At 40.7% G+C, this 18,892-nt stretch overlaps 1 protein-coding gene across 1 annotated transcript in view; it reads right to left on the minus strand.

Moving 5' to 3' along the window:
• Positions 1–18,892, minus strand: part of LOC118809714 (ataxin-2-like protein) — a 24,336-nt gene continuing 5,444 nt past the window's right edge. Inside the window, 20 exon segments of the mRNA XM_036573251.1 lie at positions 1–775; positions 3,252–3,429; positions 4,888–5,064; positions 6,521–6,603; positions 7,296–7,334; positions 9,257–9,395; positions 9,690–9,859; positions 10,973–11,036; positions 11,927–12,064; positions 12,163–12,232; positions 12,546–12,673; positions 12,675–12,905; positions 13,112–13,173; positions 13,300–13,377; positions 13,538–13,669; positions 14,271–14,357; positions 14,646–15,019; positions 17,732–17,980; positions 18,224–18,315; positions 18,410–18,531. Coding sequence (XP_036429144.1) covers positions 717–775; positions 3,252–3,429; positions 4,888–5,064; positions 6,521–6,603; positions 7,296–7,334; positions 9,257–9,395; positions 9,690–9,859; positions 10,973–11,036; positions 11,927–12,064; positions 12,163–12,232; positions 12,546–12,673; positions 12,675–12,905; positions 13,112–13,173; positions 13,300–13,377; positions 13,538–13,669; positions 14,271–14,357; positions 14,646–15,019; positions 17,732–17,980; positions 18,224–18,315; positions 18,410–18,531 — 2,672 coding nt within the window. The 3' untranslated portion in view covers positions 1–716.

An 18,892-nucleotide genomic window follows, 5' to 3' on the forward strand; every position in this document is an offset into this window, starting at 1 on the left:
TGAAGTTTAAAACTTTATTTTTTTGGTCATTGTTGGGTTTTTTGATTTTTTTTTTTCCTTCTTGTTTTCAAAGTTTTGTTGTTTCCCCTGGGTAAGGAGGAATGAAGTGGAAAAGGAGGTTTCAGGGAATACAGGTAGTTACAGGGCAGAGGTATTGTGATTTATTTCTTTTATCCCCCTCCGGGCAAAGCGTCCCTTTTCGTCCCTTTGTTTCCGACGCAGAAGTCCTGCTTTCCTTTGTTATTTTACACCCCACCCCTCCAAAATGCACTTAGAACCTATTTTTTTTTTTATGTCCAGCCGTTTATATGCTCAAGAAAAACATCTCATCGACACTGTCCAGCTAATATTAAAAACCTTTTCTGGTTACATTCTCATATTCTTCTCATCTAAAACGACGAAGCTTCCTCTTATAAAATCTGACGACGCTGGAGGGGGTGGTCTGTTAAAAAAGAAAGAAAAAAGGGACTGGAGGAAGGACATCGGCCATGGAATTTCTTTGCTCCCGTGTTTTTTTCCTTCACACCTTGATGGCAGATACTGCAACAATGGGCAGTCCTTGGCGAAACAGAGGGGAATGAGAGAAAAAGGGGGATAAGTTTTTGCTTTGTTTTTATACCCTCTCTCCCCGTCTTCCCCTCAGTGTCCGTGTCTCCTCGTCAGTCCGAAGGTGGGCGCAGGGTTTTAGGTGTTTAGTCTCAGTTCATAAAATGTAATCAGTTTCCAGGAGGGTGGAATGGAATCTGCTGTGAAGGATGAGGCTGAACCTGTACAGCTGTAGAAAAAAAACAAAAAACACATACAGAGAGTTAAAGAGAAAACAGTTACTCTAAAGCCGGGTTACACTACACGACTTTTCCCCCGATTTTAGCCCCGATTCTCAGTCTGGCTGAGTCTGTGCTGGTTGGCTCTAGTCTGCAGATTTTTGGGTCAGTCAAAGTCGACAGTTGGAGAGCGAGGCGAGTCGTGTGAGGGGTGCAGACTCAGATTTACTGCCTCCTGATCGCGTTTTAGACCAGTCTGAGTTTATCAAATGTTTTCGACCCGACTCAGAGTGTAATCTAGTGTAAACTGATCAACGACTCAATCTGAACAGATTCCTGCAACAGCCAATGAAAACTGAGAGCACGAAAGAAGAAAATACAGCAAGTAAACAAAGAAAAATAGTGAAAAGTCTCACGTGTGGAGCGAAGCTTTTTAATGAGCTGAGTTTAAGACACAATCGAGTTTATGTACATTTAAAACTCTTAAAATACCAACTGATCACATTTTTAAATCCATGATCCACTTAAACATGTTTACCTGCTGCTTCTTTACTGTTTCAGCGCAAACGGCAGAGAAAACAGCAGCAGCAGCTCCACGTTTATTTGGGTCTCCCACTGACAGGAGAACATGAGTTCATTGAGCTCTGTTCGCTTCAGCAACAGCTTAAAAGTCGAGTAGTGTTTGATCCCTAATCATTTAGTGTGGATGCCCAATATTTCAGTCGCCCAAAAAAAAAACCTGCAAAAACCAGTCAGTATGAGATGCCCAGTCTTTTACAATCTGTTCAGACTTTAAAAGTCGTGTAGTGAACCCAAGGCTTAAAGCAGGGGTGTCCAGTCTTATCCGCAAAGGGCCGGTGTGGCAGCAGGTTTTCACTCCAAACAAGCTGGAGCTCACCCGATTCTACTTGTTTAATCAGTCGGTTTTCGTCTTCAAACATTTCAGCAGGTGACCTCCTGCTTTGTTGGAGTGAAAACCTGCAGCCGCACCAGTCATCAGCAGATAAGGCTGGACACCACTGATCTAATGGACCCGTGATCCGCCAAGTGTAGTTTAATGAGCTAAAGGGACTGAGGAACAGGCGGAACCTCTCAAATACCTAAGTAAGTAAATAAATAAACAGAACAGTCTCCTTTACAGTAAAATAAAGCTCTGTCGTTCAACACAGTTTAACAGTAAATGATCTTAAACGCTGGAGTTAATGTAGAACTCTTTGCAGGTGCCCTGAGAAAACCCATAAACCTCCTTGAGTACTGTGTGAAGGTGCAGACTTGTTGGGAGAATATCAATTTTTAAAGACCCAACTCAACTCTGAGCATAATACTGTAGTGCAGGCATATCAAACTGGGGACCTTTCAGGCCAAAGTGCTGCGGAGATCAGCGTTTACCCTCATCTAACACTCTGAATTCAGTTCATGAAGGCCTTGCTAATTAGCTGATGAGCTGAATCAGGTGTGTTTAATGAGGCAGTGTGCTGACGTCAGCAGTGGTTTAACCCACGAGGACAGGAGCCTGACACACATGCTGTTGTGTATATTAGTGACTCAGTTTGACTCCATAAACAGACCAAAAAAAAACAAAAAAAACCCCATGCGCAAAAGAAGAAAATAAAACAAACAAAAACAAAACATACAAAAGAAAAAGGAAAAAAATAAATGAAAAGAATATTTAGTGAAGCTTTGACTGAACAGAGTTTATGGCACGAGCACTTTGGAGTGCATGTATAACTAAAACTCTATAAGTTACCACACTAAGTCACATCTTTACTGAAACACATTTACCTATTGCCTCTTTACTGTGTGAGCACAAGTGGTGGCTCCGCATGTTTATTTGCACCTCCTAGTAACAGGAGACCATGTGTTTGAGAAGGTTCAGTTCAGTTTAGTTCAGTTCAGCAAGAACTTTAAGTTGTCTAGTGTGCGATCTCAACATTTCAGTCGCCCAAAAAACCTGCGGGACCCAGTCGAACAGTGTGAGATATCCAGTCTTTTATAATCTGTTAGGAATTGTATTGTGTATCCAAAGTAAGTAATTTCAGTATCATTTAGTTTGACTGTCTTGGTACGCGCCTTTATTTTACCCCAAAATGATTATACACCACTTTGAACCCCGCACTCTCTCAGTTAGTATCTAGAACCTTCTCCATGTCAGTAAATAACAGTATATTAACAAGCAAACTATCATTTCAATTTGTAAAAGACAATGTTTAACTACTGCTATCAACTACCAACTGTGGTGCTGATAGCAGAAAACAAACTAAACTTGCCCAGTGAGCAAAGCTCATCTGTCTCATTTAGGAGAGACACCTTAGTCCTCAAAACATGCATACACAGTTAACTCTCCTTAACTGGTATGGATGCGATGAAAAACTGATCTTTCTGTACTTCTCTAATGACAGAGTACAGAAAGTTGTTCGGTACAGACGCTGCGTAAACAGCTGCTGGTGTTTATAGGTATTGGTCAGCATGCATTCACATCAGTCCTACCTGGAGGGTGTCCTATATAGGCAAAGTGTTGTGGTGGTCCTTGCTGGGGGCCGTGTTGTGGGTGCTGGGGGGCAGAGCCAGGGCCTGCCTGTGGGGGCGGGGCATGCAGCATGACAACCTGTGGAGGGCCGTGACTGCCCGAGTGATGAGGTGCAGACATCGGGCCTGGAACGTGAGCCTGACGTGACACACACACACACACACACATCCACACATCAACTTATTGCAATGCAACAGGGCGTGTAAAGGTTTAAAAATTTAAATTTTTGAATGCCAGTTTAATACAAATAAAAACCAATTAGCATTTCTTTTTAAACCAAGCAGCAAAGTTGTGTTCCGGCCGATTTAATGTACACTTTCCTGCAGATGTACATTCACATAAAGCAAGCAAAGAGTAAAAAGCCTCCGTTAGAGGGGTTTTTCATTTATTTCTCATATGTAGTAACCAGAGGTGAGTAATTCAGGTGTAACATAAAGTTAACATATTCCCAATGATTATGTTCCAACTGCCTAGGCAGTGAGGATTTTTACCTTCTGGACCTGAAATACCCACCTCTGGTAGTAACCATCTCTGCAGGTCAGTAAAGTCTGCCGACACTTTTTTTGGTTTAACAAATTGTGGATGAATACATGAGACACGGTAGATCCAGTGACACTACACTGGTAAAGATTTAAGACCTCAAGACAGAAAATATATAAACCGGAAAGACTTTTTAAAAGACCCTCGAGAGCCCAGTCACAACAACAACAACAACAACAGATTTGAATTATTTTGGTTTGGAATAGAAAATCATCATCATCCATCATCATCATCATCACTCTGTACTTAGTGTTTTTTTTATTTTTTATACATAATGCAAGTCCCCCATCGCATAACAGGCACTAAATATGCTTACAATTGCAAAAAAAAAAAATAATAATAACATTTTGACACTGCATTAACACGCACACTAAGTAGCGTCGGCTCTTTTACTGTCCTGTTGTGGCTCCACAGCAGAATTAGATTTGTAGGTAAAAATAAAATAATCCTCCTTTACAGTAAAATAAAGCTCTGCTGATCTGCTGATCGTTCAACACAGTTTAACAATAAACGGTCTTAAACTCTGGAGTTAATGTAGAACTGCTGATTCACCCTTTAACCCTGAAGATCAGCGCAGACTGCTGATCACCATAGCAACACAGACAAAGTCTCACCTAGCTAGTAGTTAACGAAACGGCAAAGAGAGAGATTTAAGACGAACATCGATAATTTAGAGACGAATGGACTTATTTGTGTTTATAATCACTCCAGCTGGTTTCCTGACACGTTTAATCTGCAACGAGAAACTGAAAAACACTAAAAAGTCGTGAAGCTGAAGTCAGTTTCTCATTCGAATTTTCCCGTTCCACCTTAAATGGTGCAGCAGTTACATTCTGGCAGCTCAGGCACCATTTAAGGTGGAACAAGAAAATTCGAACAAGAAGCTGGTGAATGAGAAGCGACTTCAGCCTCATAACAAGTCAAACATTAAGAGACATTTTACAAGAAACTGTTCCACGTTTGAGGAAAAGTTTCCTGCTGGAGATGCAAGAAAAGCAGCTATAGCTGAGCTAAAGCTTAAAGCAGAGCAAAGTGAGTCCCAAAATCCAGTCATACCTGTGCGAGCTGCCCCAGAGCAGAGTAGGCATGTGTGATGGCCTGAGGTCCATGCAGGCCATAACCCTGAAGCGGGTATGAGGCCTGGGGGGACGAGTGGCCTGGGGGAAGATTCGGGGGGGTCGGGGCAGAGAGTGGAGTGGAGTGATACAGTGACTGAGGTCCGGACTGAGGAGTCTGAGAGAAAAAGAGAGAAAGAGAGAGAAAATATATAAAAATCTAAAGTAGTGCACAGGAAAGAGAAAAAAAACAATTTATAGGATACTTTCTACTGGGAGGCGGCTCATAAAAAAAAAATAATAAAATAAAAAAAAGCTCTCTTTTTTCATTTGTATTAAAATGTTTATTTAAAAGTCGTATGTTTTCATGTCACTAACAAAAGACTGAGTTTTAGTCCATAGATGGAGCTTTATTTTAGCTGCACCCCTGCATTTTAGAGCAGGAAGTGAGCCTGCATCCCCGTCCCTCATGGTGAGTAAGATCCTATAGTCTTGAGATAAATATGTCCCAAAATATTATAATTCTATGTGTGTACAGATGTTCAAAGCCGTGTTTGCTGGCCATGAACTGGCCAGGGAGTTCCGCTCAAAATGAGCTAAAATTGTCACTACCATAACAGTCACTACGGAAACACTTGGTAAAGTCTGGGAGTGTTATGATTGATTTGGTAGAGACAAAATGGAATATTCAGTCATTTACTTTAATGAATGTTATAAACAAAATTAAGGTACAGGGTCACTCAAAGAAAAAGGATTTTAGTCCTAAGTGCAAGTGAGTTAAAAGTATGAAATGTGTTTTAAACTCTGACTTTGAACCACAGTCTATCCACTGTCTACTATCTATACATTAGACATTTTTGGAGATAAGAGGTTTTATTCATATTGTGTTTATGTTCACTGTGCACAAAACAAACAATAAAACAAGGTCATAATTCTGAAAATGACCTTTTTTACTATACTATTTACTAAACAACTGAGCAACGTACACTTGTGTATAAAAATGTTTAACGATTGACAGTCATTGGTAGCGTAAATTTAATGATAAACGGACCAAAAGAAACGGCCCAAAATGACTTGGAAAAAAGTCTGGTTTCATTGACTTACATTAAAAGTAAAGTATGTTTTTTCCTTCTCCTGTAACGTCACCATTTTGGAGATATGAGATATACAGTTTGCAATATACACCAGCAACCAATGACTGTCTCAATCGTTAAAAAATTGTTATACATAAAAGTGCAGAATGCTCAGCTGTTCAGTAAATAATATCGTAAAAAAGGTCATTTTCAGACAATATGATCTTGAATCGGAGTTAAAGTGGAGATGGTAGGTTTTGTTCAGGTGGCAACGATATGGCAACACTACAACTCACTGCCATGCACACTGTAGCGTTTTCTCTGCTCTAACTCGCCCACTTCACCTCAGGAAGGGCTCATTAATTAGTTCATTAGTTGCATCAGATGTGTTGGAAGCAGAGGAAACTCCAACAAGGGCAGCACAGAGATACTCCAGAACTATGATTAGAAAATGCTCCAACATTTTCCACTGCAAATAATACGAATCACTTAGTTTTGTCTGAACGTAGAAGTCAGCAGTAAACATACTCAACAGTAAGATTTACGAGTTGTGCGCGTTACCTGTCCAGGGCTGGGTGTTGTGTGTTGAGGTGGTGGTTGGTTGCCGGTGGGTGTGCTCGAGGGCTGAGGAGGATGAACAGATCCTGAATGATGAGAGAGAGATTGAGAGAGCCTTTAATATCGTTGTACAGGAGTTGCTGTTCAAATATATCAAAAATCAAGGAGAAAAACACGCTAATCCAGTATCAGATTTGGCTGTAGTGGCCGAAGCTAAAAAAGAAACACTACATGTGAAAAAGCATCTGCGGGTGTGCGGACGCTTTTCCACATTTGGGTTTCAAAAAGATTGAAAATGTTAATATCTCCTTCAAGACGCTGTACAGCATGACTGTACTGGGGACTAAAAAAGTCCCCAGTTTTACCACAAAAAAACTGCAAAAATGCAAGAACTAGTTTTTACGTACAGCTTTAGTGCAAATTAGAGTTGGAAAACGATAAGAGTCTATCATTATATCAATCTAATTACTATGTGTGCCTTGCTAAAGGTTAATTATTGGAATGTGGACCCTTGTTAATGCGTTTGAGCCAGGTGTGTTGTTGGCAGGGCAGGACTAAATCACTATCTGGAAGAATATTTGAGTTCAACGGCTTTAACGGCTGCGTTTTTTCTCCAAAATGTGGTAAAAAGATAAAGTGTGTAGCTGGAAAACAATACAGCAAAGTGTGACGGCTTTGTGCACCGCTGTCACAAAATAAGACACCAAAATCAACTCGAATCATGTTGCACAAGGACGGCCTTAAGGCTACAATAAAACTGCAAATTCTCTTTAAACACCTCTGTGCTCAGGAACAGTAATTCTCCAGACGCCCAGGGCTGAAAATCAATTCATAAAGAGAGAGAGAGAAAGAGAGAGAGAGAGATGGAGAGAGAGAGACACATTGTGCTGTTTTAGTGCTTCTTTTAATTACCCAGTTACACATCATACGCGATTCGTAATTGTTTCAGTTAAACACATTTCCCTGTAGCAGCATCGAGATGCAGAATATTTAAATATGTTAATATCCCAAAAAAAAAAAATAAAAAATTAATTGTGTCCAGCTTTGCTGGGCTCATTAAGACTTTCTGCACTGGAACAAAACATATTTAAATGAGTGAATTATGAGATGGATGCATTTGAAACAGTCAAAATCTTCTGTGTAAATTATGTGCATGACGCAAACGATGGATTGTAAACTACATTATTTGTATTTGTTTTGTACTTATAAACGTTTTTATTATTATGTTAAATTAGTTATATATCTTGTGGAAAAGTCAGCCAGTTGACTGGTACTTACGAATGAATATGGTCCTCGATTCAACTGCTCTTCTACACTGCATGCACTTTTTTACATCATAAAATTTCAGAAAATACTTTTTAGGCATCATGCTCTATGACAAAACCTCTTAACATACAGTGGGGTCCAAAATTCTGAGACGACTGGTGAAAATGCTTTTTTTTTGCATTCCTTTTCTAATTTAATACAAAGTTTTTCATTACAAATTATATCAGAAAGAAAAGTACAATCTTTGTTTACATGAATTTCAGACTTTTAGTATTTTGTACTGTATCTTTGTATCTATTTAGCTTCAATGTCAGGATGTGCTCAAGCTGGCATGGACTCCACGAGTTTGAGTAAAAGCCTCTGATCAGTAGATTAAATCCAAATCATCATCTGAAAATGTGTTTTAATGGAAGGAATAAGACCTTAAACAAAATCTGACCTTTTTGGGCAAGTGCTTTAACATGGTCAATTTTCCAAATTTGCTTCAATTTGAATAGAGACCTAGAAATAGAGCAGAATTTCAAAAATGTCTTCATTTTAATTAGCATAACTTTTCTTTGTTTTAAATATTTCAAGATGTTAAAATTTTCTGCTTATTTCCAGGTTTAAATGATTCAATGTGGTTTCAGACGACAGACCACTGGATTAAACGGCACCTGGTCGCAAAAACACCTTTTTAAAAACACTACAGGTGAACAGGTGGGCAATATGGCAAAATTATAAATTTTCACGATACATGATATGCCACAATATTTAATTTTTCAGCCATCTGATCAGTTGGAACAGAGAAACAAGAACCAGCAGTGCTACATTTTAAAAAATACATCATAAATTGTGAACATAATTTTTGTTATTCAATTTTTGATATACTGTGTTGCACTAAATCCAGGACTAGTTTTGCTCTCTTTATAATAATACATGCATTTGATCAGTGTCTACAAGTACTGACGACATCCACGATATGTTCAGAAAAGCACATTGTATTATGACAATGCATCACGATAATGATATATATTGTCATATTGCCCAGCTCTAAGCAACAGATATTACAATACAATCTTTGCCAGTCGATTACTGATACATTCAGAAGTTTGCATTGGAAGATACTATATACCTATAAATATGTTTAAAAAAAAAAAATCATATATTTCATGGATGATGTGGGATGCTGAAATGTTTCTTTCATTAAGAAGACACACTCAAGAGTAGGTGTTTTACAGATTACTGAAACCTCTGTTTTACTGTTTAATCAAGAAAACAATGCACTGCTATATTAAACAGTTTTTCCACGTCATTTTATAGCAGCATAAACACAGCTATGAGCAACGTATTAGGAAATCTATCTGTAATATCCTTCAGAATAAAGCTAGAAAAGAACACATACTTCACTTAGCAGTTCAGCCTTTAAGGTCCCTCTCCTAACCCTGAGAACCTTCCGTTCTGTGAGCATGTGTATGTTCATCTATATCTCACCATACAAGCCTTGCTGTGGTCCTTGTGGGCCGTCAGTTTGTCCAGGAAACTGGGGGCCTGCGGGTGGTCCGAGAGTTTGAGGATGACCCCCACTTTGCCCCAGCATACGGGCACCACTCTGCAGCACTGAGTACATAGGCTATAGAGAGTGGGAGAGCAAGACATTGAGGACAAGAAAGAAGTAGAGATAAGGTATAATATTCTATTATTAGTGTACTATTAAGGGTCAGGATAAAATGTTTTGTTTCATATTTTCTACACTGCATCAGCATAATTCATGTATTGTTTATGTAACTACACCTTTCTTTCTCTCAGCATGTAGGGCAGCTGTCAAAGTTTGTATGTACAGACATTAAATGCCCTAAATGACTTGCGATTGGCTGCTGGCTGCACACAGTGTGTACCGTATGTGTGTATGTCAAGTGTATGATACCTGTCCGTATGGAGTCATGGCCTGAATGACCTGCTGCTGGCCGTACTGCTGAGGGTTGTACTGCAGGTAGGACTGTGCATACGGAGAGGCCACCAGTGAGGCTCCAGCTGCAGACTGAAGCATGGGAGGTGCCGTGGAGCTGTGATCTGACCGGGAGGGCATCACCGAGCCTGAACGCACATAAATTAGAGAAACTCAACACAAATATGTAATGACAAAATGCTTATCCTCATACGCTAAAATACAGTTGTCGGTACAATTGTCGCAACACCCTGAGTCAAATGACACATTTGTTGATTTTCTAAGTGAAAAGCTAACACATCTTCTGCAGGGAATAGATTTCAATATGGCATTTTTTCTGCAAACTATTGTGCACAAGTTCTATTTTTTTCCCCAATGTATAACTTTAACCTTTTAAACTCCTTGGACCCACCAGTGGTTCCAAAACGCGCTTCGTCATATTCTTCATAATTTTCATATTTCATAAGCTACGTTCAAAAGGTGGGGGTCATATGAGAGCTGTAACTGTCTTCTTTCCAGTCAAATAGATGGGTGATGTCATTTTAAACCCTTATAATAAAAGAAGCTGAACTCACTATTTTTTTTTCCTACTGAAAGTCGACCCATTTTTCCACAAATCTGGGCTATAAACTATAAACAGATGGCGTCTCTTCAGTGATCTGCTCTGTAAAAATTATTTTTATAAAATAATACAAAGAGCGTCTGAGATTTTTGGCTTTCAGCAGTAAATTGTAAGCGTATAGCAATATGTGTGATCATAAAACACACGTTCTGTTAATTTGAGAGGAACTTTTACAAAACAAATAAATAAAATAAAAAATTACATTTATTTCATGCAGTTACTGAATAATTTGCCTTACGATTTGGTCATGTTAATTCAGATGGAAAAACCAAAATATACCCACAAGCATAAGAAGTTAATGCATTGGAATCAATGAAAGATGTGCCATCACTTCTGCACTGGCCACGTTTTACTTTTTCCCCCACTAGTGTGTTAAATTCAGCAAATAATCTGCAGAAGTGTGTTCTCTGCAGGGGATGTGTTAACATATTTTCAATTAATGCAACAACAATTCTATAAAGTCACTTCATTCATTGACGATAATTCCTTTATTCACCTAACTGAACCATTATGTATGATCACTTTTCCCCATAATCAACACTGTTGATGATTAACTGTTGCAGCACTACTTGGTGACAGAGTTCAATAAGTACAGTAAAGTCAAGCTCTTTTGTGGTCCGAGGTCAAAGAGAGTCCGTACCTTTCGGAGGTCGGTATTTGCCCTGGTTGACTGTAGACATGGTGTACTGGTACATCTGAGGGGCCTGAGACAGACACAGAGGTAAACATCAACACTGGCTGTGTTCACATGCAAAGAGTTTTGCCAATCCGATTAAATACATTCCAATTATATGAGTTAAGTCTGAGGTGTTTATTCTCACTCTACTCAACAATCTGATGGAAAAATCTCCATTTACATGCTCACTAAAAGTAATCAGACCCAAAATTACGTGCAGGAGTAGAGAACCACTTAGTGTAAACGTTACCATGACAACCAGCATCACGTGAGTCCAGTCAGAGTGAGATGAGCAGCAGTGAGCAGTGCTTGTGTTTTTAATGACTTTAAAATGATGTCAGACTCAGGAAAACGTCCTTCACATGTCCTTATTAAAGAAGGCAGAGAGGAAGACGTCATGTTCTGAGACACATAAACTGGACGTCCGTCCCACCGCCGTCTTTTAAAGATCAGAGCATAAACTTCGTCTCCTCTGCAGACCAGTTTCTGCTCCGCCATGTTGAACGGTATAAACTTTCACTATGACGCGACGAACATGATCAGAACGGACTTAAACTTTCCGATAGGGAATGTAATCAGATACAGGCGTTTACATGGATATTATTCTTCTATTTAACAGATTATTTACAGGATTACCCACCTTGTACATTCAAAAAGGGATTGTATTGGTTTCAATCAGACTAGTCTATTCTGATTGAGGTGTAAACATGGACGTCTTCTATTTCAATTGAGCAATTAGTCAGATTATTAACGGATTATCAGGCTGCATGTAAACGTGGCTAATGAGAAATATTAAGGCAGTGCACTTCAGCTCTGGAAGAGCAGGGAAAACACTGAACTACATAGTAGAGATGTACTTGAGGGCCAGAGGGAAGCACTAAGTTACGGTACCAGAGTTTGTGTGAGAATGTGTTTTACCGGCACTGAGTGTATCTGAGAGACGTAGCTCAGGTAGGGCGTGTTATAGATGGCATTTTGTCCTGGCGGATGCTGCAAAACCACAGATGGGCTTGGAGGAGTTGGACGAGGGGGAGTGGGGGCGCTGGAGGGTTTAGACTGAGAGCAAGAGAAAAAAGGAGAAATATTGATTGCATTGATTTAAACAGACATTTGCTATATTTTATTTTCAAATTATCAACATATGACTTGCTTACCAGAGCCAAGGGTGGCTTGTTGGGGTTGAACTCCTTCGCATTGGGGTTCAAAGTGGACTTCTTCACTTGACTTGAAAATGCAAAGGAAGTAAATAAATACATGCACATATTACACTTTCCAACAGACATTTGTAATGAGATGTATACTAAGTATTGAAGTATGATGTACACTATTTAAGCAAGGCTAAAATCAAAACCGGCTTAACGTCAGCAGCTTATACCACGTCTAAAGCATGTCTAAATACCAACATACTAAATAAATGACTTTAAAGCACCTTTTATGTACTTTTCTGAGCTGAAATTTGGCTTCATGTGTTCCCGTTCCCTAAATGCTATGTGCTCTATGCTAAAATGCACTTTTCCTCCCTTTCCCCAGCACTCACTCAGTCACGCCCTCCACTGCTGCCTCCGTTCTGGTCTCCTCTGCTCCCGGGGTCCTGGCTGGCTGGGGTGTCCCTGCACACTGCCTGTCTGAAAGGGGGACTGCAGGCGGGTGCAGACTGACTCTCCTTGTCTTTAGAGGGGTCCTCTACAGGGGACACAGGCGCAGGGGGGTGGGGTTGAGGGCTGGGGGTCAGATTTTGGGTGAGGTTAGGAGACAGGCTGGGGTTGATGTTGGGGGACATGCTGGGTTTGGGTTCAGCTGCAGGGCTTGGCAGCTCTACAGCAGGTTTTGTGGATCCAGGCTGGGCAGCGCTGGAGGCGTCTGCTGCTGGTGCCGAAGCACAAGTAGGGGAATGCAGCTGGAAGGAGCCCGAGAGATAGAGAGAGTGTCAGACATCACATAAACAAGTCTATGAGTGATTGCATAACAATTCGACATGTTTTGAGGCCGGTATTTTCAAATTTTGTAAATTTGATTTTTCATTGTACAGCTTGTGAGACTTTTCTTTCCATGTTTAACAACATGGTTTTGTGTACAGTGCTATTGTGCAGGAAAGGCTCTCACCCTGAACTCCTTGCCGAATTTCCGCAGCTCCTCGATCTGTGACCGCTGCTGCGCTGAGGGGACTGAAAGAAAAGGCCAAGAAAGTGGAGATTACTGCTTAACTTCCTAGCACTGAATAAAACAGCAGGCATACAGACAGTTCGGTAGATGATGCATCACCAAAACAAGAGAGGCTTAGCGCAGCAAACCTTTACTCTTGGCTTCCTCTGTGCTAGAAGGGCTTTCCACGGGTTTGTCTTTTCCCGCTGAATTCAGGATCTCATTCACTGCAGGAGGGACGAGAGAGCAAAAAGGGGAGGGGATTAAAAAATAAATACATAGAGAGAGAAGAACACAGTGTTAAAAAAAGTTTAGAGATGTTGCCCATCGGGGTGGACGATGCACATATTTCACAGTCCATTTAAGCCTAAAGCAGCCAATACTCACCATCTACTGGGAAGAGAGGGGCAGGGCCTGAAGGCTTCTGCTTCGCCATGGAAACGGGCATGGCGTCAATGTAGGGAGCGCTGGGACTGGAGGAATCCTGCGAAGGGGCGTCTGATTTGGGAGAGCGAGAGGCTGCAAGGGACGAGAATGAAAAAGATAAACAGATGTGAGGAATGAGAACACAAAGCGAAGTTGGCTGAGCAATGAAACAATAATTACAGAAAACCAAACATTTTTGGTACTGAAAACAGGTATTTTTGACAAATTGATTATGCTTAATCCAACATTAACAAAAACTACTTCAGCTTTGAGTAGCTGTTTCCTAAGTACACTAGGTGTCACTGTGTGCCTTTTACTCAGCGGGACTGTGAAAAATTGTTTCTTTCCGTGGTAGCAGAGCTGGCAGAGTTAGCAAGCATCACCTCTTTTCAGTGTTGTAATTATGTAGAGTAAAAACGGAGCAAGACTTAAATACATACATGATTTTGAATATTACACCGCAACAGACCTTATGTTTTTTAAAGAATTGAGACTTAAAAATCCAAAAATATAATTATAACAACTTATCAGTAATAACTGATCTTGAATGACATGGAAAAATATAGGGTAAGGGCTTTTTTGGCATAGAGCAAATGGATGTTACCCATGGATGTTCCTAATTAAAAAGTAAACCTGAGGAGTTTATAGGGTGGACAGTGATTAGCAGGTATGTATGGCAGCTGGTAGACAGTACCTGTAGTTGGGGGGTGGGTGGTGGATGTCCGAGCTGCTCTGTTGGCCTGTGGAGGATGCTGAGCCTTGGGAGACGTCCTGGAAGATACTAAAAGAACAGAAAAAAAAAGTGTTTTCTGCCCTGTCTGAGCCTAAAGCATATGCAAACGCCTAACAGCTAAACCAGTGATCGGGCTGTCCCAAACAGCATTTTAAGGGCTTCTAATATTTGTTGGAGTTTCAGAAAGAATACTCAAGATATTTGTTCTTAATGCTACCCTTAAATCAATTTTACAGTAAGAACCTCCTTTAAATCAAGATTATGAAAAACACATTCAATCAAATATATCAGGACATCTATCAAAGTAAATGACGTGCACAAACACAGTCAACTCACCCCCATTGACGGGCCTCGCTGCATCGGAGAGGGAGTGCGGTAGGGAGTGTGAGTGGGGAACCGTGGGGTGTGGGTGGGCGTGTGTGATGGGCGTTGTTGGACTGCTGGGTGAGCCGATGGTGGAGGGTTCACTCGGCCGTGGGGAGGGGGCGTTTGCGTGAGTGTTTGGGGAGAACGCCGCCCTGCTGGTCATGGGGCTGCTGCGCTCCGAGGGTGGTCCTGGTGAGGGTGCAGGGGCTCTGGGGGAGGAGCCAGCGGGCGTGGGACGGCTAGGAGTGAAGCCTCCACCAACACGACCCCCGCGGTCTCGCCCACTGCCGCCTGGACCACCCATATCCCTTACTCTCTGGGGAAGAGGGATGTATTTCCCCTCCCTGGAGAGAGAGAGAGAGACAGAGAGAGAGAGAGAGAGAGAGAGAGAGAGAGAGAGAGAAAGCTTGTCACAGCACTACAAAACTGACTGTCCACTCAGACTCACTTGCTGTTGTAAGCTCTTACTCTTAGGCCTAATCCCATTTCTTATTTTTACCCCTACCCCTTATTTTTGAGGGTCACCTTGCCCCTTAGAACTGAGTTACAAGAGGTAGTGGTTGAAATCTTCCCTCTGAAATGGGACCCTCAAATAAAAAGAACATTACATCATTAACAGCTACCAGCGCTGCTCTGTAGGCGACCCTGCCAGTCAGTGACAGCAGAGGAGGGTAAAGTTCAGCTCCTCACTGCTGGGCTTTAGTTACATTTAGGGATCATATGCCTTCAAAGGGGGGGCAATTATTTATTTATTATTGCCCCTAATTCTTCTTTGATATGAAGTTGAAATCAGATATTCACCAGCGTCTTGTTCGAATTTTCCTGTTCCACCTTAAATGGAGTAGCAATTACATATGTGTGTGTTTGTGTTATATATATATATATATATATATATATATATATATATATATATATATATATATATAATATATATATATAAAAATAACACACACACAAAAAAAAGAGATGAAACGGTATTAAAATTTAATATCATGATTATCATGACCAAAATTATCACGAATATCTGTATTATTGCGATATTCATCAAATGTGTTGAAAAGTAAAATAAATAAATAAATAAATACTGATACACAAACTGAAACTCGTTTCACCAACTTTCGATATTAACACAAATAGAATTGACAGCAATATGCACTTTGTTTGCATAAACATTAAAAAATATATAGTCAATACATTTCTAGTATTACTTTTGTATTACTTACAATATTTGTAAACAAAAGAACATCAAATGTATTATTATTTTTACTGTTATTATTATTATCACCTGTTATTACTGTTATTATTATTACTGTTGTAATTACTTTATCATAATTATTATTATTATTATTGTTATTATTAATTACAATAATTAGGGATTTCCCTGCATAGAGAATTAAATCTCGACCAACTCTGAGGTGGGTCTTAATGGAAAATTACTACTTCTAAGAAGTGCTGCACTCGGGGGATTTCTGTCCGAACTGCAACTGCAGCATTATTGTGCCGCTGTGGCGCTGAACCCCTAATCAACACAGTGCACCAGGAAAAACAGCCAAAATCACAGAGGAACTGCGTGACCGCGCTGTGAGCTGCAGACAGTGTAGAACTCACACAGCGTGTCTTCACCTGTGGAGCTGCTTCTCTAAAAGCATTTTAAATCTAAAACATAACTTAAAATTAACGCGCATCTGAGCTGCGGCAGAAACACTCCTGAAGTTTAATCTCTGAAACTCTGCTTTTCCTGAAAGCAGCACAGCGTTTACTCGCACGAGGTCCCGTCTCAAAGCACACTATCTTCCCTATGTAGTGCACTTTGTGTATGATGAAATAGCAAATCCTGTGCAAGAAATGTTCGACTAAGTCATCTATAATCAACATTAACAACAGGTCACTAATTCCCTATTTAAAACTCAGCTGCTTGTTAATGATGATCGTGTTTGTTTGAACAGTAGCGCCCTATGTAGGGGGCACTGAGTGATTTGAGACGGTGTTATTCTCCTCTCAGACAGTAAACACTGCAAGCGAGATGAGAAAGGGGAGCTGTGCAGATTGAACTTCTGCAGTGTCTCGTTCCGGAGCTTATGTAAGTTAACTCAGAGCTCATTTTGGAGACGCTGCTCCACAGAAATACGTGTTAAAAGCTTTAGTTTCGATTCACAGATTGTTTTTTTTTTCCAATCTTCAATTAACTTTCCTTCTGCATCCTTATAAAACCCAAAATATGACCAAACGTCAGACTTGGTCTTCTTAGAAGGCTGAAATATCTCCAAATCTCTGTCACTACATTCCACCATGTTCTCCCTTCCCCTCTACACACACACACACACACACACACACACACAGAGCTGCATCTGAGAGATGATTCTGCCTTTGTTTGACTCTGTACAGCGAGTTTTTCACACCGCGGTAATCGACCACGGTTTTAACGATACTTTAAAGTTCACTACTTCAAACGGTACTACTAACAGTCATTAATTTTGCTGCGGTTTACTGTGAAACCGGTAACCGTTTCATCTCTGAAATATATACATACACACACACACACACACACATATATGTATATATACTCACACACACACACATTTCAACTGTATTTTGCAATGTTCAATATTTGATTACACTTTGGTATAATCTGGGCGATATTTCACAAAGCAAAATTTTTCAGTTAGCTCAGTTAAAGCCCAGCGTCAAGCCCTCTGACCTATTTAATGTCGATTCTGAAATAAAATGTTCATTTTGATTGTCGTGGTGATGTTTGTTTACAAACCAGAGTCCTATAAAATGTTCTTTAATGTTCATCTCACATAGTTACACACTGCTGCCTCATGTACTTAAATAGCAGCTGTTGAAAATTTAGGGCTTTGCTAATAACAGATTGAGGAATGCAAAATCTTGGACACACAATCAATATTTTAAAAATCATCATCATCATCTACCATTCACTCTCAACAAGCTTTCAAAGCGAATGCAACAAGGATTTATAACAGAGCGCCATATTCCCCTTACATCCCTCCTCACCTCCCCACCCCCCCTCAAGTTTTCCTGCATTTCATCCTTACCTGCTGACGTTGCTGGGGCTGTCCCGCCCCCTCTCTCGCTCTCTGGGGCTCTCTCTCTCTCTGGGACTCTCTCTCTCTCCTCCGTCACGCAGCACTGCACTGTACTTCTCCTCCTCACTCTTCCCTTCGTCGTTCTCCAGTGCCACACGGTGGCGATACTGAACACTGGCCTCGATCTCATTCGCCAGACGCGCAGCTCGAGCCTCACGCAGCTTAAAGCCCTCCGAACTGCTTCGCTCCAGTGTAGTCCTGAGGGAGGAGAGAGAGAGCGAGAGAGAGAGCGAGAGAGAGAGAGAGAGCGCGAGAGAGAGAGAGAGAGAGAGAGAGACTGTTAAAAGATAATTAGCTGACACATATGCCGTCTCAGTCAGCCCCCGCTAGATCCCAAAAAATTACTCCTCAGATCTGCACGACTGACGCAAGTAACAGATTTTGATGAAATTTAGTACATTTTTATTTCGCCGCCGTGACACTGAGGTTACACACACTTACGTGTACATGGACAGGCTAGAGTCGTAGGTGGACTTGACGCCGTATGTTTCTTCATTAAAGCGGAACATCTCATTCGCGTCCCAGCCGTTCGACTGCAAGACAATTTAGATGAATTTAATTCATGGTGCGTCAGACAACGTACTGTGTGTGTGTGTGTGTGTGTGTGTGTGTGTGTGTGACACTTACTGCATCCGCCTCCAGGTCGTAGCTTTCTCCGTTGCTGTCGCCTCCGTCCCACCTCTGCAGCACTTTCTCTTTGTGTTCTCCGTTCACACGGCTGGAGCTGATAGCCACATCAGTGAACGTGTCTAGAAGAAACAGTAAGTTCAAGTTGATGTAGACATACATGATACACACAGCAAACCTCAAAATTAAAACTTACTGATGAGTCAACTCATACAGGACTTGCTACAACATAGTATATATAAGCCCATGCTCATACATGGTTCCCTCATGATTAGAAATGGTTTAAAAAAAAAAGAAAAAAAGAAAAAAAAGGCACTTTAACTGACATTGAAACGTTATTTTCAAACGTGGTTAACCAGCCTGTAGCATTCTTACTGTTTACTGCATGACTACACTATAAATCTCCCTTTAACTATGTTGAACTGAAAAAAAAAAAACATTGAGCTGACTAAATTGTCACTGAATAAATGCAGCAGTAGCCAC

Source organism: Colossoma macropomum, unplaced genomic scaffold, assembly GCF_904425465.1.
Source record: "Colossoma macropomum unplaced genomic scaffold, Colossoma_macropomum, whole genome shotgun sequence".
Taxonomy (NCBI): Eukaryota; Metazoa; Chordata; class Actinopteri; order Characiformes; family Serrasalmidae; genus Colossoma; species Colossoma macropomum.